Here is a 21,028-nt window from a genome sequence, read left to right as displayed (position 1 = left end):
CTGCTGCTTATGAAAATTTGCTTCTTGAAATTAAGGATAATAAAACTACATACAAGCAGTCACAACTTTGGGGCCTCCAAATCATCCAATTTCTTCTGTCTTAATTTAGTCAAACATTTATTTTAGCTCATATTATATGCCAATAACCATACCAAGCCAGTAATAAACAAAATGTAAAAAACCAAGTCCCTCTTGCCAAGAAGCTTATAACCTAGAAAGAAGAAAGACAGTTAAAATACAGTGTGATCTGTACTCTGACAGAAGCATATACAGGCTCTTTGAGAGCACGTGGGAGGAAGAAACATCTACCTCTGCAGAAATGGAAAAGCAACAAGGGAATGAAAGTATCTCAGGCAGTCAAATGAGGGCAGGAATTCTAGGAAGAGAGAAGAACGTATCAAAAGCCACTGATGAGGAACCACTGCACATTTTTAAAAATTTCTATGTTCAGTAATGCTAAAATGTACAAGGCATATTGAGATGAGTGAGAAATGGAAAAGTGGATGGAGCTAGATGGTGAATTCTAAAAAAAGTTGGAACTTTATCCTGTACTTAATATCAAGCCACTCAATGACTGATCTGCTCGTTACTTGATTTCAGCTGTTGAGTCAACTCCCCCTGTAAACTCCCTTGACATTTTATGAGTCAATGAGATTTGGGGACTAGAGCAGTGGTTCAAAACATGTGGTTCCCAAACCAGCAGCATAAGCATAATCAGGAAACTTATTAGAAATGTAACTTCTTGAGCCCCACCCCAGATCAACTGAATCAGAACCTCTGGGGTGGGGCCCAGCATCTGTGTTTTAGACAGATGAGGCAAACGCCAAAGAAACAGCTAAGCGTTAAAAGTTGAGATCAAACCTTAGGGATGGGCAGGGAACCACTAAAATTTTTACTTTTAAACTACTACTTATTTCAATTATTACACTTACTACTTTAATCATTTTTATAGTTAACTGGTGAATAGGAATGAGGGTAAAGTAAAAAGGAAGGCAGTCTCGATATTTTTTTCACCTCTAAGACTTAAATAGACAGACACTTTTTGTGACTGTTGTTGTTTTAAGCTAATATCTGTATAGGGCTTATTATGTTCTACACACTTTTACATATTCAATAGTAACTCATTTTACAGATACAAAAACTGAGACCCAAAGAAGTTAAGTAAATTGCCCAAAGTCCCACAAGCTATATTTCCTTTTCAGAAATTTGATTTGTGTGCAAAGCAAGATGATTTTCTTCAGGCAAAAGTATCAATACAAATTAATCAATCGCCTTACTTTTCGTCCTGAATCCAACTGCGATGAGACATGGTGCCTTCATACTGTCCTCTACTGTCTAAAACCTCCAACAAAATGGCCTTCTCCGCAAGTGGCCTGAGAATTTCCTGCTTCAAAATCTATATTCCCATTTCCTCAGTTATAAAAGAAAACTGCTGGGTATCAACAGCTAAACTATTGCCTTAATCATCCAGGCAGCATTTTAAAAGAACCAGCATCTAAATTAAATGACACTCAAATGAGTAGATTGAGAGAGAATTTTTTTATCCAAAATCAAACCAGCAACTGGACACCTCCCTTCTAAAACAGTTTTGATTACTGCTGCTCTCTTTACCCTTACCTATTCATTTTATTATATCACTTATTTTACCACACACATAAGTTTCCTTAAAGACTGCAAAAGGAAAAACTATGCTGTTAGAAGTCAGAAGAGTGGTTTTAGGCAAGGGGATGCAGGATTGATAAAGGGTATGAAGGGATTGTAGGGTGCTGGTAATGTTCTGTTTCTTGATCTGAAAGCTTGTTACATGGTTACAATTTTGAACATTCATGAGTTGCATATTTAAGTACAATTTTATATATATATGCATATATGTATACATATATATATTTCAGAAAGTTTTTTTTAAGCCCATAATAAATACCACGAGCTAAGTTATAAAAATAAAAAAGGGCCAATACAATTTCTTTTACTTAATCCCTCCTGGAACACACAGGTTGACCTAACGGATGGCGCATGCTTATGCGCAGAAGTGCAGTGAGAAAAGCCAACTCAGAGACACCCGCCTCCTTCCTGTCCCTCTTCTTTCCCCTATACTTTCGTCCCATGTTCTTCTTCACCTATATAATCCCACATCATCTTCTTGCAAGAATGGGGAAAATGGCCAATAAAGGGGTTTTTGCTTGCTTTTCCTCCCTAATTTAGCAAACATTACTAAGTTATTCTATGTGGCTGCTCCACGCCCACCCCCTCAAAGTAAAGACACTACGTAACAACAATCACCACTTGGGAGCATTTAATTTTCTCAAAAACTGCTTGTAGCTAGTCACCTCTTCAAATTCTTACAAAGGTTATGGTACTCACAATATATTTGTGTAATGATAAAATATACTTTAACAAAAACTAGTTTCTAATGGCAACCACACATTTGTGGCTTGGGGGAAGGGCTGAAGTAGGTTGCTTCTCAAGGAGTCTGGTGATCGCCAAACCTGATTAGGAAATAGACACAAAGTGTGTTTATATGTAAAGTCTACAAATAAATTAAGTATTGACAATGTAGTTTTCCTTCCCCAAACAAGACAGTGATATTCCTGAAAAGGCTGTGGACTTTTCAGAAATGAGAAACACACCTTGAAGAGAAAAAACAGTTAGAGGATCAAAGTGTCATGGTGGGCAGGGTCCAAGGGGAACAGCACACAAAATGAAGGAAATATAAATGACATTTCCCTCATGTTCAATTAGTAATAAAAATTCCTATACAATTAATTTCCATTGACTATTTCTTACTAACTAGGAACTTGTTAGGAACTTGTTCCCCAAAGAACTTGGACATACACTTCATTTTGTGACAGATAAAATGCATACCACAGGCATTTCACTGACTCTGGTCCTCACTCAAATGTTCAAAGCCTTCCTGATTGTCTCACTTGGCATTGCTGACTCTCGCTCTTCTCAGCCCCTTTCCCCCTAACACCTGCCACTATTCTCAAACATGTTTGGAAGCAGGAATGCAGTGCTAAGATAGAATGATTCTCTCTCCTGCTTATAGAGAATAAAAAGTATAGGACAGGAAGTCCACATACACTAAAAGACTTGTCTGTAAAAGTAACTCAAGGTTAGACAAGGATGACTGTATCTGGTTAAATTTTTTAAAAACCCAAACATGTAAATCACACCTGAAGTTCCCCAGGCAATTTCCCTAAACCGATCTAGAAAATGCTGAGCATACTAGTTGTCCTCAGGGTGCTCAGCGAGGGCGGCAGCTGAGGCAACCACTTCTCCCAACTCACAAGCAAGGAGTGCCACATTCTGAGTACAGGCTTGTTTGAGCTGTCAAAAATCACTTTCAATAAGGAGGAGGAGAAAAAATGCTTGGAATTGAAAAGAAAGACAAGCACACCAATATTACCCAAATAATATGGCCAAAGGCCATAAAAATAGTTCTAGGACCTGAAAACTTGCTTCCATTTGATATTCAAACACAACCATGGACACTGCTGCTACCGATTTACAAATGAAGCTTTTACTCCTGGCTGCTCTTCTTCTGCCACTCACCCTCTGGCAGTTGGGAACCTGTTCTCTCCGTACACTTTTCCCTCCTCACAAGCTAAAACTAATGGTAAATGAATTGTGGAGCTGTCATCTTCCACCTTCAGTGAAGAAGCAGGGAAATCTGGTCTGTTGAGAGGAAATAACAACTCAGACAAACAGAGAAGGGGCAAAAATGGGTGATCATGAAACCCCTGAAAGAGAGAAAACTGAGAAAATGACTTCCTCAAGTCCTCAGTTTTCCAATTTTTGGTTCAAGGCCTTTAGGAGACTCGATCACACTTTGTCCCTTGCATCTTTGAAAGGGCCCTGGTCCTTGGTAATAAACTCTTTTCTTCCTAAGCTCATTAGAAGCAGGTTTCTATTACCTGTAACTAAGAGACAGCTGGGAAAGGTAGGGTCATTTTCATCTCTTTCTCTGTTACACAGATTAGGAGATAGGGGTGTGAAGCAAAGTTTCATAGAATAAGTAGCCCCTGACTTCCTTTTGTAAAACTTATTTCCACAGTTCAAGAGATTTCCTGGGCTCTGAAACCTTCCTCTCTCCCTCCCTCCTGCTCAGGGTCAACTACTAAAGGTAGATCTATGTCAACAGCAGAAGTAAGCTTAAAAGTAAAGGAGAAGAGAAGGGAAGTGGGACACGTCCACCTGTCCCTGTAGGTCTGGTCTGGAACCAAGGAGTCTGCCTGTTAAGAAAGCCTTCCGTGTGAATCTGATTCAGGCTGCCATGAACCAACCTTTTAAAACAATTCTTTGTAGGCCTAAATGAAAAAAGAAAAAGAAGGCATAGAAAGGAGCCTAATTATACTGTTTCTCCAGGAAACTCTGAACTGTTCAGGAACAAGAATGAGAAGAAAGCTATGAGGCAACATTCTATTCCTTAATAAGTCAGAGAGAAGAAAATATCATAATTAAAAATTACTGGTGATGTTCAACTAATAGGTAATAGAAAAGGCAGCATGGATAAAAAGAAGTTCCTCTGAAAAAAAGGTAACACACAGACAATCCCAGACTGAGAAGTAGTATTACCCAGCAGAGGCACCAAGCTCTAGAGCAGTAATTCACAGCAGAGGAAGGAGTACACATCAAATCACCATGGGACAGACAATAAGGAGGGAGGTTATCCCCATTTACACTGAGGGGCACTGCTATGATTAAGTTTGAACCGTTCCCAGAGTGTGTTGGGGCAGACAAAAGGTTGAGAATCACTGTTTAAGAGTCACTCTTCAGGTCTTCTCTACCATCCCCAAAGCCAGCCAAAGAAACTGGGAGAAATCCAATTTCTCCTGTAGTAAGAAATATAATTATGGCAGCTCAAGTTAGAATTTGGATAAAATTTTCCTTTAAGAAATTACTAGGCCTTGTTCATAGTCTATTACAACATTACACTAAGAGTTAAACAGATGTACTAATGGTCAATGACTTAATCACTTGCACTGCTTTTATAGGCAATACAATTCAAGTGCAAAGCAAAAACTTAACAAAGAACTTAGGAGGGCCCAATCTGTTGATGCAATCTGTCTATATAGGACATGTTCACTAGAACACCATGGTGGAGATCTACCTTGCCTGAGGTCACAGCTTTTAGCTAAAGAACTGATGACAATAAGCAATAATACCAAACCACGTACCCAGGAAAGGAACCAGTGGGCAAAGCCTCCAGAGACCACTGGCAAAAGTGAAAAGAGAACTGAAAACTCCCAGCCCTTCCCTAGCCCCATCCCAGTCAAAAAGAAAGGGATCAAACAAATTGAAGTGACAGAAAGAGGCTGCACATACCTGTACTATGTCCCAGTTCATTTCCACCTCCTCCTTAATATTGTTGGCATTTGCTGGAAACCTGACAGGCTGCCCCTGAGGACACATTTCTGTCTTCACTTTCTTCAAAGGGGACTGACTGCATGTGAAGTCGTCTTCACTCTCCTCCTTCTTGCACCCACCTTCCCACGTGGCGCTTGTGGACGGTGTCTCTGTGCTGTTACTCCCGCTCTCTAAGCTGCTGGCCTTGTTGGTTTCTTCATCAGCTTTCAGCTTTTTGGTCCTCCGAGCTGAAGGTGACTGAGCTGAATTTTTCCGTTTCATCTTTGCTGTTTTCAGAGTCTGCACAGTCTCCAATTTATTTTTTCTGTCTTCCATATCAACATCAGCAATAGGCACAGAGCTATTCTATCAAATCATGAAGAGATCATACAAGAATTAGATGATAAAAACCAATGGCTCTGGAATATTATTCAGCAATGAAAAGGCACAAATTGTAGACATACACAATAATTTGGAAGAATCTCAAGGAAATTATGTTGACTGGAGGGAAAACGCCAATCTCAAAAAGTTACATACTATATGATTGTATTTATACAATATTCCTGAAAAAATTAGTGGTTATTGGGGGTCAGAGATGGGGGTGGAGGTTGGGAGGGAGGTGGGTATGACAATAAAAGGGCAATACTAGGGATCCTTGTGATAGGACTGTCCTGTGTGGTGGACACACAGACCTACACATATTGTAAAATTGCATAGAACTAAATATACACATATACATACACACATATAAATGAATACAAATAAAACTGGAGAAATCTAAATAAGATCAGTGGATTTTATCAATGTCAATATCCTGGCTGTGATATTTAACTATAGTTTTACATGATGTGACCACAGGGGGAAATGTGATAAAGGGTACATGATATCTCTGTATTATTTTTCACAACTGCAGGTGAAGGTTTAATTTTTTTAAATAAGTGGAGAATAGGTGTACACCTGGCAGAAAAACCAAGATTTAAAACTTGCAATCAAAAGTCAACACTTTGGAGGGAGAAGAGTAACACTCACAGGTTCATAGAACTCAACATGCTACACCTGCCACCAGTTTATGCAGAAACAGAACAGAAAACATGGCAGGACAGCAGGGTAGTACCAGGCATTTTTCCTTAGTAAGAGGCTGCACAGCAGTACATGCAGGTGTCCAAGGGCTACTCTCTGCACCACCCACCCCTCCCCCCAGGTGACAACTCAGGTGTGAAGCAATGACATCTGGCACTCATTTTGAGACTAGAGTAGTAAGTAAGATATAGACCCTGCCCCATGGAGTTCACAATTTCGCAAGCTAGCCTGTTTTTAGTTACCTAAGTGATGTAGATGGCACAAACTCAAACAAAAGAACTGCTCCCAAACTAAATTTCAGTCAGTATTGAATTTTCTCTCCTATCAGATAATTTTCCATAATTACTGACTACTGAAAATACTGGGAACTATAATAAAGAGCACACCCCCTCCATCCTAATGCCCACCCATCACCACCTAACCTGGAAATGATATATAATACATTAAATAGCCCTCCAAGTATTACATTTTTAATTGGAACATAATAGATAAGAACAGAGGTATAAAAATAGAATGCCTCCTCAAGTCCATAAGAGTTGATAATAACCTGATCAAATTAATTGACATAGCTAAAGAATGTGTCAATCATACAGAGAGTTGTCAGCCCTAGAGGAACAGAAAAAGGAGAACTGTAGAAAGCAAATAGGAGCAGCATTCTAAGTAACATACAAAGAAGAGGAAAGGTTAGCAAACAGATTCTGAGTAATTTGCTCCCAATGGTTAAGACAGCCCTCCTGTCAGATGGATATATCAGACTACCTTAGATTCATGCAGTTAAAACATTCAGTTCTCATTGTGACAAGCACAGTACCTTGACCACAGAAGGCATTCAATAAACCCAAATGAATATTTCTCTAATTCTCCTATTCTGAGCCCATGCTCATCAAGTAAATTTCTGATTATTATTTAATTCCCTACTTACTTCAGCCTCCAACGAGAGACAGTGCTAGTCATAAGAATTTAACTCCTTGCGACGGTTATATCAAACTATTAATTATTAAACCAGCACTCTGGTTTTATACACCACTCTTATGAGCATGGCTGATGTAAAAACACCCACGAGAGAAATATTGGTTCCTGAAATGCTGACAAAATCATGTTCTTGACTTAGAAACCCAGTTCCATTACTATCTGTGATTCATGAGCAAGTCACTTAACATCTCTCCCCTTGGCTTTCTGGTCTATAAAATCAGGATAATTACAGCACCTGCCTCAAGGGATTGTTGTGAAGATTAAGTAATATCACGCAAATGCAGTGCTGAACATGTCGCCTGGCTAACGGTAAGCAATCAAAAATCTGCTGTTACCACCAACATTACCATGACTACCACACCCAGACTACCTCTCAGGAGAGGGAAAAGGAAGTAGATGAAGAAATAAAGAAAAAGTAAAATGACTAAAGGTGGGGGGTTTAAAGTAAGAGGAAAAAAAGAAAAGCCAGCAGTCAAAAATTAGACACTTAAAGGTATCTTCTCTGGAGTCTTCAGGCAAAATTTACCTAGGGTTTCTCAGTGTTGTTCACAGACCCCTGAGACCCTTTCAGGGGGTCTGCAAGGTCACAACTATTTTCCTAATAATGCCAAGGCACTGTCTGACATTTCACTGATGGTGCAAGAGCAATGGTAGCAAAAAAACAAGGCAGTGGCACCAAGCTGTACTAGCAATCACTGTTCCCTTCACTGTCACACACTTGCAATAAAACAATGTCAGCTTCACTTAAGAATGAAGCAGTAAAAGTTTTTAATTTTTAAAATTTCAATCCTTGAAAGCACACTTTTTTCATAGTCTGTACTGAAATGTACATAAAGCACAAATGTACACATAAAGCACTTCTGCTGCAGGCCAATGCATACTGACGTGCAGTGGTTGTCTCACAGTAAATCAATTAGTGAACCAGTATTTTCCAAATGACCAACACATAATGTTACAAAATCATGGGGCTTCCCTGGTGGCGCAGTGGTTGAGAATCCGCCTGCCAATGCAGGGGACACGGGTTCGTGCCCCGGTCCGGGAGGATCCCACATGCCACGGAGCAACTAGGCCCGTGAGCCACAACTACTGAGCCTGCGCGTCTGGAGCCTGTGCTCCGCAACGGGAGAGGCCGCGACAGTGAGAGGCCCGCGCACCGCGATGAAGAGTGGCCCCCGCTCGCCGTAACTGGAGAAAGCCCTCGCACAGAAACGAAGACCCAACACAGCCAAAAATAAATAAATAAATAAATAAATTTATTAAAAAAAAAAAATCATGCACAGGTAAAAGAGCCATTCAAACAACACAGACCAATGGATTTTAATGTAATAGAATATAGTATGGTTACAGATTCCACAATGAAACCTTTTAAACTACCACTTACTGAGTTTTGGTATAGTATAAAATAATATCTACAATTATCTGAAAAGGCTATTAAAACACCATTCCCTTTTCCAAATACACATCTGTGTGGAGGCTGGGATTTCTTTTTTATTTCAAATATCTTCTAGTAAATCAGACATTAAAGACATTTGCAAAAATGTAAAACAACGTCATTCTCATCATTAATTTTTTTGTTGTTTGGGGAAATATATACTTATTTTTCATTAAAACATGTTATTTGCATTAACATGTAATAGAATTATTATTAGTTTTAAATTGATGAATATTTTCTCATTTTTAATTTCTAATATGGTAAATATCTACAGATATAACCCACCTAAGCAAAAGTTCCTTGGGGTCCTCAGTAAGTTCTAAAAGTGTGAAGGAGTCCAAAAACCAAAAATTTTGAGAAAAGTGAATCCAAACATGTTTAGATCAAAACACAGATCAAAAACATATGGAAAGGGCTTCCCTGGTGGTGCAGTGGTTGAGAATCCACCTGCCAATGCAGGGGACACAGGTTCGAGCCCTGGTCTGGGAAGAGCCCACATGCCGCGGAGCAACTAAGCCCACGCGCCACAACTACTGAGCCTGCGCCCTAGAGCCCATGAGCCACAACTACTGAAGCTCATGCGCCGAGAGCCCGTGCTCCGCAGCAAGAGAAGCCACAGCAATGAGAAGCCCGCACACCACAACAAAGAGTAGCCTCGCTCGCTGCAACTAGAGAAAGCCTGTGTGCAGCAACGAAGACTCAATGCAGCCAAAAATAAAGTAAATAAATAAACAAACAAAAATATGGAAATAACTCTCCATTTTTAAAGCTTCTAAGATTCTACAGCCTTCCTCAGTGACATACTCAAGTTTAATAAGCCATGAAAATATTTTTCCTCCTTATAGTTAACCTGAATCTTTGACACGCTGAAAAATCACAGTTCATTATCTTTTGCCTTCATGGGTTTTTAAATCACTCTTAACACTTCAAATGGTAATTATGTAGCCTATAACTAAACCCAGAACTCCAGGAAGAATCTGACCATTCTTCTTTTTGCTATCTCTGAAAGTTGTAAACTGTCTAAATCAAAAAAGTGGCTCATTGTAAATATCTTTACCAGTTGAATCAATCAGCAGGCCTTGGCCTTGACCTTGTGTTGTATTGTGTGAGCTTGACAGATAGCTGGAAAGGGATATGGAGTCAAGGGAAGGCTTCTTAAAAGTCAGATGTAAAAGAGCATTTTCTACCCTGTAGCAACTGAGGAAGAAAAGTTGACAAGAGAAAAGAAAGGAGATGACAGAGGGAACAGAGACCTTGCACAAGAGTGGATGAGATCGTAAGCCCAAGCGGCGAACCAATCCTTGGTAGGAGGAATGACATTTCCTCCATGGCAATAGGACAGAAGGTGAACACAAATATAGATAGCTTGGTCGTGAGAAAACTGGAAACTTCATATAGTCTCAAATAAATAAAAGGCAATGTCATCAGCTGAGTGAGAGAACAGAAAGGAATTTAGGAAGTTTAAGAAAAGAGAAAAAGGTGGAAAAACAAACCTGCTGAAGAAAAATAATGAGGTTACCAGGTATTTCTGAAGCAATTTTGAGGTCTGAGATTATGAATCTAAAGCAAAACAAACTAGGTCACTGGTGAGACTGCTTCCCGCAATGGTTAGCTGCTCAGTGCAGGCAGGAGAGGCTATGGCTCACCCAGTGCTGGGGTTTAATCAGCCATGTAGGATCGAATAAAAGAAGGGCAAAATGGTGAGACCATTCAATAAAAAGTGATTATGTAATCTAGGCTAGATTAGGTAGGAAAAGAAAAGGGCTGATGGACAGTGACAGAGCCCTAGAGTCAAAGAATTAGGTAATGGATCTCAACTCTGGCTGTACATAAAAATCACATGAGGAGCTTTAAGAAAATAATACCACTGGTGCCAAGGTCTACCTCCAGAATTCTTTCCAGATTTAATTGGTTTGGAAAAGGGGCCTAGGCATTGGTTTTTTTTTTTTTCAAGTTCCCTAGGCTGAGAACTACTGATGAGAAGTTGTGACAAATTTGCAAAATTGCATCAGTAAGGGCACCTGAGCAAGTAAGCTGGAAAAACAGGAAATGGTGAGCTGATGGTACAAAAGTGAGATAGATGGAAAAGAAATGTCAGCAGTAGCACAGCTTCTGGTCATGACAAGATTCAGGCTGAGCTCACGAGAGGTGTGGTGAAGGCAGAGAAGAAGAAAAAGGCACTGGAGGTGGGGAGGTTAAAGAACCAGGAACACAGGGTATTAGAAGGTTCATTCAAGTGGAGGGGGGTATCACTGAGAAAAGTGACAGAAGATGCAGAGAGGAAGATACAAAGCAGGAGCTAAAGTCTTCAAAGAATGAAGAGGAATGGCCAGTGGACTGGCAAATTACAGCAACATGGAGAGGAAGAGACTGAGTAATGATGGATTTTGTCTACAATGTTTGCTAACAATAGATTTTAAAATTATTAAGAGGCTACCAATTCCATCTCCACCCAAAACCAATTCTAGCTCCACCTAATTAGGGTTTTCAATTATTTTGTTTGGTGGTGGTTACACGAGAACAAGATGCCAAACCAATGAAATGAAATAGTCTAACATGCTCCATGTGCTTTGATTGAGCCAGAAAACTTGTGGAATATCTCTTAAGTGAGAGACTTTCCATGTGAATTCTCTTTTTCCCTTTAAAAGAAATATACATATACCAATCACCATGGGAAGAATCAAGAAGTCACCATGACAAGGGTTCTTAAGCTGTATGCTCTTGAACCATACTTTAAAACTTATGTGTACATTTTACTGAAGAGAAGGTTCATAACTATAATCAAATTCTCAAAGGGTTTGTGACCCCAATACAAAGAACCCCAGAACTAAGAGATATTTCCTAATTAAGCAGTCAAGCTACTCTTAAGTGCAGCTATGCCATGCTTAATGAAAAACCTCCAAATTCTGCCAACAAGTCAATACTTTCTCAGCTGTAGGTAAAGCCTACCCACCCACCCACTAAAAGTGTGTTCAGTGAAAGGCTTGCATGCAAAGATGAAGAAACAGAGGTGCCGGCTGATAGGAGAAAAGATCGATTCAAATGCCCTATCCAAGGGCACAGCAAGGTACAATGTAATGTCCCCTCTATACACAATAAATGAGTCCCTGGGAAGTCAGGCATCCACTGCATATCAAAAGAGTATTCTTTTAAATGAACTAGGGAAGCTGTTATTTAAAGGAATACCACACTGAATGATTTTGGAAATGCATAATCCTTTCGGTACTGCAACAGAGCCAATAATTTATTGTTGTTGGTTTTTTTAATCCAGATTGGTGTAGCTACAGTGTTTGCTTACAGCAAGATATACATATGTGCCAGTTGATAAATATTCCTTCTGCTCCAACACGGTGGATCTGATGGTAAATACTATTAAGGCCCCTGGCAGAAGGCACCATTGCCCTACAGTTTTTGCCATTTACTTGCTTTGTCCTAGTCCATGTAAGGAGAAAGTAGCATCACTAATTAGGAAGGCACGGCAGTGTTCCCTCTATCCAGCTAAAGCACCTACCAGCTCTTCCTTAACAGCCACACCTTCTGAGCCATCTTTGGTCCGTAGGGTGTTCTTCTTCACCCGTGGCGCCCTCTTCGGTTTGGATTCCTTGGAAACAGGCAGCTTACGGCTTCTGGGGACTTTCTTTTGGGGCTCCCAGGCACTATCCTCCTTGTCATCTTCAGAGGCAGATGATCTAAAAGTAAAACGATAGGAAAATTTCCAGAAAAAATGAAGCCAAATGTTAAAGGTGAAAAAGAGATATCTGCTTCTTGAAAAAAGAATAAGGTAGAGGTGTTTAATATAAAACGGAGTGATGTGAACACAGAATATGAAGAGATATTGCTAAGAACTGAAACAAGAGAGTTGACCAGAAATACCCTCCAATACATTATAAATCACAGGTCTCCATCTGTTCTCCTCTCACCTAACCAATACACACACCCGTACACTCAAAACATAGGAAATCATGTATTACCTTAAGTAATAAGTGGGTAATGTCACACCATAGTCATAGTGAGGTTTTCCATTTTTAAACAATGTCTAAAGACATTTTTGATTGTCCCAACTGAGGTGGGGGAGGGGATGCTATTGGCAACTAATGGGTAGAGACCAGGGATGCTACTAAACATCCTACAATGTAAAGAACAGTCCCCGTACCAAAGAATTATCTGGTCAATAGTGCTGAAGTTGAGAAACTGTGCTCTAAAGCAATAAAAAAAACTCCACTGACCTCATGGACCTTATATTCTAGTATATATATTTTATATTTAGTTGGTCACTTTCTCCTTGTTCAATAGTTTATCACCAACACCTAAACACAGCCTGGGACACAGCATGAGTTCAATAAATATTTGTTACATAAATGAATGAAAAAGACACAGCCTTCTTCAACACAAATGACTTCATAAGTTAGTAAATGACAGAATGCATCTCCTTAAAATACACATCATTCTCCCACCCCATATGAAACCAATATGCTTACAACTCAGAGAGGGAAGAGAATTCATCTTTGGATACCACAGTCTGGACCTTTACTTTTGCTCTTCTTGGCAATGATGACATCTGAAAGAAGAAATACAACATGAAATCAGTATGATTTAAATCACTGATCACTTATTTTGTCTACAAAATGATGTGCCATTCAAAACTAACTCCAATACCTCTGCTGCTAGAAAATGCCATAGGGGGGAAAAATGACAATCATTCACAAGCCTCAACACTTGTTTCCCCTCCTATGTGGCTGCCAATTATAAGGGCAGCTAACAGCCTTCCCATGGTTTCAAAAGCCTGATGAGGATGGGCCATCTCTGGAAACATATATATAAGTTCCTGCAGGGTGAGAATTCTTCATTTTTTAGAATTATATGCTTGCGTATACTGCAAGTATTATTTGATAATTTATCAGACAGCAAATTATAAAGTCCTCTATCTCAAAGACAAGAAATACCTTCCTTCTTCTTTATCTTCTTACAGTATAAGTAGAGGCCCATCTACAAAGTTGGCAGTCAAATAAGCGATGCTGACTGACTGAATAAGCAGCCAGGCTATTCCTAAAACAAGATAATCTAGTCCCTTATAATAAAAGCTCACAATTTTTAAGTAAAATAATTAATCACAAATGCCACTAGAAAATATTTCCCAAATTCAAAGGCCCAGCTCTAAAAAAAAAAAAAAAAAAAAAAAGGACTCAAATAACCAGAGACATCATACAATACAGGAAGTAAACAAATTTACTTTAGCTGATAAATTCTATTACCTAAAGACTGTATGTCAAACCATAAAAACTACATTAGACTCTGACATGCTTGTAAACCTTTAAACAAGTTCCTAAACCAGTCATATGTTATAATGCCTCCGTTCTAACTTCCACTTGGAGAAGGAACAAACACCTCACAGAAATACCAAAGTGGTTGTCACAAAAGGGAACATGTACCCCTGGCAGCTATAGCTCAACTCAGTCCAGTGGGTGCAGAACTACTGGACAGGAGAGTGCCCAGAGGGAACCAGGACAACAAAAGAAGTAGATAGGATATTCTTCCATCTTTTCCTTCACTGCCTTTTCTGAATTTTATGTTTATCAAGGTCATCATTCCTCAAATAAGTGCTCCTAGATACTGATCATAAAGGAACGGATAATTTGTGATTTCTGTGTTGTACGTATTTTACCACAATGAAACAAAAACAGAAACAGAGGAAATCAGTGTATGATGGGGTGGCATTTCAATCAATTTTATTTATTCATTTATATTTGGTTGCGTTGGGTCTCTGTTGCTGTGCACAGGCTTTCTCTAGTTGTGGCAAGTGGGGGCTACTCTTCGTTGCGGTGCATGGGCTTCTCGTTGTGGCGCGCAGGCTTCTCATCGCGATGGCTTCTCTTGTTGCAGAGCACGGGCTCTAGGGTGCACGGGCTTCAGTAGTTGTGGCGTGTGGGCTCAGTAGTTGTGGCTCACGGGCTCTAGAGCGCAGGCTCAGTAATTGCGGTGCACAGGCTTAGTTGCTCTGGGGAATGTGGGATCTTCCCGGACCAGGGATCGGACTGGTGTCCCCTGCATTGGCAGGCGATTCTTAACCACTGTGCCACCAGGGAAGTCCAGAAATGAATTATTGCATAAGTGGTATTAAGACAATCAGCTATCCCTCTGGAGGAAAAGAAGTGTTTAATTCTTGCTGCCACACCATGAACTAAAATATATTCCACACTGACTAATGATTTAAATGTACCAAATAAAACTACAGTACTACAAAAGGCAAAGAAGACTGTTTTGATAATTCTGAGTGGAGGTGGGAGAATTAAGGTTTTCCTAGGCATGACTCGAAATTCCAAAAGCCAAAAAGATTAGCAAATTTTACTATATAAAAATTAAAACCCCAAGTCAGCAGTGGGAGCATTTCAGAACCAAACCAATTTACTCTGCAGTATCCTCCAAAAAAAAAAGACAGGACATGGTACCTGATACCTTGGAACTAAGGGTAAAGGGAGTCAGGGCTGGGTGTAAGCTGTCTGAAGCAAAGGAATATCTCTAGATGCCCTACTCCACTTCGTGCTATTAATAACTGCCCCAGGAAAAAGTCTGGAGGTTATTCTCTGGAGAAGGTAAAACAAGTCTCTAGACTAGAGGACATGAAGTACAGTTGTGGACATGGGAACCATACAGGCTGAACACTAAACAGAGATTCCCGGCCCCCTTCCCCCACTATGCTCCTAAAAAGGCTGCCAGTCAGATTCCTACCCTCTTGGGAGGAGCATGGGAAGATTCTTCTTTGGAGAATCTGACCAGCCCAAGAATAAAAAGCTGAAGGTGCTAAGCTCCTCGACAAACAACCCAACCAGATCATCCACTCCCATCACCCCCTTCTACATTATACCTGAATTCAGAACTTTCCCACACAGACCACCATGCACCAATTCTAACTCCACACTTCAGCTTTAACAGAAATGTGTTATAAATAGGAATAGACAAATCCTTGGGAAGCTCATAAAATTTTAATTAACCACTGGAGAAGACTTTCCTAAAACAAATATTTCCAAATGCTCCTTTATCAGGCACCCTGGAGGCAATGCTGCCATTAAAAGAGGTGAACTTGTCTTTTGACAAGTAGAAAAAAAAATATGAATTTGAAAAAGGAGGTGGGAAAGGAGAATATGCATGAACACATAGGCCTATTACAGGCAAATCAGTTTTGGAAAGAGTATACACAGAAGGTAAGGTCTTCGAAATTCTTTCTTAAAAACTGTGTACCTATCTAGGTATACTCCCAGGGGTATGTATACTCCCAGGGGTATCCATACTCCAGTTTTACCACCAATGTTCTGGGAACTGTTTGTCTATCTCCAATCCTCCCATGTTCTCTTATTTCCTATCATAGGATTTGTAGATTAACCAAAATTTAATCCATTTCCATGGTTTTAAATACTTGTATCACCTACTTACTAACAAACCTAATACCTCCATCACAAATTTCACCTCTGAGATTCAGATTTACATAATAAACTGCCTGCCTATGAAACTATTTAGATGCTTCACAGTTATCCAAAATTTAACATATCCACAATGGAACTCCTGATAACCATTCCTTGTCCTAAAACCCATTCAGACCTCAGTCTTTCCCATCTTTGTAAATGGCACCACCATCCACCTAAGATGAATGGTTCTTTGCTAAGTCAGAACGTTGGAAAAATTTTAACAGCTTCATTGAGCTATAACTGACATACAATAAATTGTTCGTGTTTAAAGTGTACAGATTTGGTAAGTTTTGACATATGTATACTTATCTCCACAATCAAGATACTGAACATAACCATCATCTTCTAAAGTTCCACTTGCTAAACCAAAACCTTGCAAATCTGTTATTTCTTTCATCTCCCACATCCAGTCTGTAAGTAAGTCACATAAATTCTGCCTCCAAAATGTATCTTAAATCTTGATGATCTCCAGTGAGGCCTCAGTCCCAAACGCTTCTCACCTGGAGTACTGTAATAGCCTCTTAACTGGCCTCCCTGCTTCCACTCCTGCTCCTAAAACCCATCCTTCACAAATCCATTCAATCGAACATTTAGAAAATGCTTTAAAACCATTCAATGACTTCCTATTCCATCCTCCACTTAGAGTCAAATCATATTTTTTACCATAGCCTTCTAGAACACCTTGAAGAAGTGACCGCTGCCTACCTTTCTAACCACATTTACCACTCCCTGTAGCTCCTTAGCCATAGTCACAACATTCTTTCAGTCCGTGTAACAAGCGTGATCCTTCCCCACCCCAGGTTCCCTCTGCCGGGAGCACTATTCCCCCCGCTCATCAATAGGCTGGCTCCTTCTCAGTGCTTAGATCTCAATATTTTAGGCCTAACATGCATTTCTCAGATAAAATATTATTATAGGACCCTATTTATTCCCTTTATACAGTACTATGTAACATAGTCTATAATTATCCTTGTTTATTGTCTGCATTCCCCATGTTTACTTCATGGCGGTAAGCACCATAAAGTTTGAAGAAACCACATTTGTCTTTTTCACTTCTGTATCACACGGAGCCTGGCACTTAATAGCTGCTCTATAACTATTTTTAAATGAACATAAGAATATATATATAAAAATAGTCTCTACACAGGAATATACATTTTTTTCTCCAGCACTATTAGGCAACATCACACATGGCACTCATTGCTTTCTTGAAAAAGTGATGGTACAAGAGAACATCCCTATTGTTAGTGGCTTGAGATTTTCACTCCTCCAAGCTCTCTTATCTCTGTGGTATGAAAGCCGACTCAGAATCAATAACTTGGAGGTTGCTATGATGTTACTGAGAGGAGGCACCAAGCCAGGGCAAGTGAAAAGCGGGGGAGGGGCTGGAAAGACCTGCACACACACAAATACTACATTAAAACTGTAAAAACAACAATTAGATAACTTAAAGGAAAACGGGGGGAACAACTTTTTAAGAGGCACCTAAAGAAGTCTCCCTGTGTACTAACAAAAGTCCTTGGAATGTCAGCGCAGATCCCTAAGTAATAAAAATAAAATACTAGAGCTGGAAAGAGCCTCAGAAATCAGACAGTCCTGCTATTCTCTTTTATGAATAAGAAGCCTAAGATGCAGTGAAGTGATACGGTTTACTCAAAGGGAAGATCTATGTGGCATAAGGACCAGAACCCAGAGCCCCAAACACAAAGCCTAGGCTCGTTTCCCATTGCACATACAGTATATTTATGACATGCTGGCGAATGGGAGGCTCGAGAAGAGTTGCCTGGAGTGTTCCCATTCGTTCCTTTCCTCAACAGTTATTCAGTACCTCCTACGCGCCAAGCACACTACTGAGAATGCAGCTGATTCTGCCAGGGCCATCATCTGATAGTGAAAAGGGCGCTTCCTCCCCCATCTCCGATCATTTGAGGTTTGAAAACAATCTAGGTCTGCCCGGGCTTTCCCACGTCTGCCCCTAAGCGCTAAGAGCTTGTCTGAGAAGACGCGCCAGGTGACAACGCAGCAGGTAGGAGGGGTTTTCGAGGGTACGGTATGAGATACAGACTGCAGACAGTACAATGTAATGAAGCTTCTCACTTTAAAAAGGGATGTTATTTCCCAAATGAGCGCTCAGAACTTTCTTAATGGCCCCAAAAATACCGGAGCCCGGGCGCCGGGCTCCCGCGAGTCCGCAGGAAGACCGCCAAGGCGGACGCTCAGCTCACCTTCCCGCCCGGCGTGTCAGAAGGCCCAGGATTCTGTGTGTGCAACCACATCTTCCGGTTCCCGCCGGAAGTTTTTCAAACGCCGGAAGTCCCGCCTGGCTTTTCCCTGACTCGCCGCATAGGCGCGCAGCTACCGGAGCGGGGTGGAGCCGAGCCAAGCGGAGGCGGAACTAGAGCGAGGATCCCGCGGGACCCGCTCGTCGGCTGGGGGCGGAGCTCCATTTACCCACATCCGGCGGAGGTTATCGTGAGGTTCTTGCAAAGGTCTACCGCTTCCCTGTTTTTATTTCTTTATCTTCTGTTAATCCGCTTTGCTTGTATTTTCTTCTCTTTTAAGTTTAATCAAGAATATTTCTGTTTATTGCATTATTTGTAATTTGCAAATGTGGAAAAATGAAAAACAATCAAGCTTTATTCTTTCTAACGTCAGTTTTAAATGTCAGTAATTAACTTCCCTAAGGGTGTTTCCTAAACCCTGAGATAAGGGTTTGCTCTAGGCTTATGGAACTATCCCAGTTTTGCCTTTTCTGTTAAGCCCTCACGCAGCCCCTGAGGTTTATGGGAGAGTTTAGCCCTAGAGTCATTACTGTCTTACGTTGGTCTCTCAGGCAGCTTGGGGGAGGCTCCCATCAAGATGTCGGAATAGAAGGACAGGGGAGATCACCTCCTCTCACAGGTACATCAAAAATACATTTGCATCTGGAACAATTCTCACAGAATACCTGCTGAACGCTGGCAAAATAGCTCAAACACACCAAATCACAAGAAAGATCTCCACATGACCAGGTAGGACAAAAGAAAAAAAAAAAACGGAATCTCAGGCAGCTTGGTACACTGCCAAGCACACTGATTGGGAAACCCGGTTCTCTCAGGAACTGCCTCGTGCTCTGGGCGAATACTTTATGTCTTTGGATTTATTTCCACCGCCTACCCCTCCATCTCACTCCTTACCTGATAAGGTACCCCGCACATATTAAGGGTGAATATTCACTGAATTAATTTACTTGAGGCAAATGCAGGTCCCAGTTACCTAACCTTTTGGGGCAAGAATGGAAAAATCCATTTCATTTTTAGATTCTTGAAAAGTGCTGTGTCTTAAGTCCTGATCACCTAGTAACCTAGGTGAGCTATCCTCCATATCCAGCAGTTCCATTTCCCTTCCCACAAAACATAAAAATAGCTCCTGCTTATTACTTTGATGAGGCCAAGTATCTTAACCCCACTTCCATACTCTAAGCCCCACTTTTTTTCACTAACGGAACTTAAAAGCTATTATAAAGGGCTCCCCAACAATTCTTCTCTCACTTTCCCTTTAATATATTTTCTCAAAATCAGTTCTCATTGGAAATGAAAAATGACTTGTTTTTTGGTGTTGTGTTTTTTCCAGAGTACATTAAACTCTAAGCGCCAAAGAAATTACATTGTAAAATTAGGGAAATAAGGCTGCTGTTAGTCTAGATTAGAATTTAGCAAATCAAAACCCCATGGATTCGTCTTAGAAGACTCTAAAGAGCAGCTTTCCATGCTACTGAATCATTTCCAGGAACTCTTATTAAATGCTGAAGAGCTGAGCAAGCTATTGAAATGACCCTTTGGGTGCTACAGATTCACCCACAATGAACATAAATTTTATTGGCTAATTTTTGCAATGGGGAGGAAAACAGGACTCCTTAACCTTATTAAGGTCTCTTCGTCTATATCTAAGATCCTTGGCGATAAGGATCCATTTCTGAGATTGATTAGGGATTTGTTTTTTCTTTCTTAATTTGCAGGCTTATGTTGCGTTTTGCAATGGTTCCAGTAGATCTGGAACTCTCTGCTGCAATCACAGTCTGCTCCACAATTTCTAGTTCTGAAAGAATTCTAGAGAACACATTATAGTTCAGGATATGGGGAAGTGAAACCAGGTCATAATAATCAACAACAACAATTTACAATTTATCGTTCACCTACTTTTGATGTCGAATTGTGCTACATAGGTTTAAGGTACGGGTGGGTCAAGTTTAACCAATATGCTACAAAATCTTTTGACAAAATTCCTGTCCTGAAGGAATTTTCAAACAAGACTGGGGACTAGATACAGCCACAAGAGACAGAGGCCCAGACAAGACAGTCTAGGTTCAAGGGCTAGGTTGTACATGAGAGTAGCCACATTACCAGTGAGAACAAGAGTAGGGCCTGACCAGCGTAGTGTTGGACCTTGATTCCCCTCTCCTCTACCAGGGAGAATTGTCTTTCAACTGGGGAAGAAAAAAGATTACTAAGCTAAAGTAAATAACCTGGTGAGGTTTTTGACATCAGACATCTGGGGAAAATAAAAGCTAGGGCAGTATCCGCCAAAATTAATGTAGGTGGTGACCTACTCCAAAGGCAAGTAAGATTGTCCAGAACATATTTCCCTTGCAATTTTGCAAGAAAGACACTCCCACTAAAAGATGTCAAGGGAAATTTGTAATCGCTAAGTATAAACCAGACTCCACGGCAAAAACTGCCTTTTCTCTCTAGAACCTTGC

At 40.4% G+C, this 21,028-nt stretch overlaps 1 protein-coding gene across 2 annotated transcripts in view; it reads right to left on the bottom strand.

Annotated features, from left to right (window-relative positions):
• Positions 1 to 18,555, bottom strand: part of SRBD1 (S1 RNA binding domain 1) — a 231,584-nt gene extending 213,029 nt beyond the window's left edge. For both annotated transcript variants that reach the window (XM_036873925.1, XM_036873926.1), the window contains exons 1-4: positions 18,516 to 18,555; positions 13,309 to 13,388; positions 12,342 to 12,519; positions 5,326 to 5,712 (exon numbers count right to left, since the gene is read on the bottom strand). In XM_036873925.1, the coding sequence (XP_036729820.1) occupies positions 5,326 to 5,712; positions 12,342 to 12,519; positions 13,309 to 13,388 (645 nt within the window). In that variant the 5' untranslated portion in view covers positions 18,516 to 18,555. The remainder of the gene's footprint in view (positions 1 to 5,325; positions 5,713 to 12,341; positions 12,520 to 13,308; positions 13,389 to 18,515) is intronic.
• Between the last annotated feature and the right edge of the window lie 2,473 nt (positions 18,556 to 21,028).

Source organism: Balaenoptera musculus, chromosome 13, assembly GCF_009873245.2.
Source record: "Balaenoptera musculus isolate JJ_BM4_2016_0621 chromosome 13, mBalMus1.pri.v3, whole genome shotgun sequence".
In the NCBI taxonomy this organism is placed as follows: Eukaryota; Metazoa; Chordata; class Mammalia; order Artiodactyla; family Balaenopteridae; genus Balaenoptera; species Balaenoptera musculus.
Note: the sequence above shows the minus strand (reverse complement) of the source record. Positions and strands in the feature narration are given on the sequence as shown.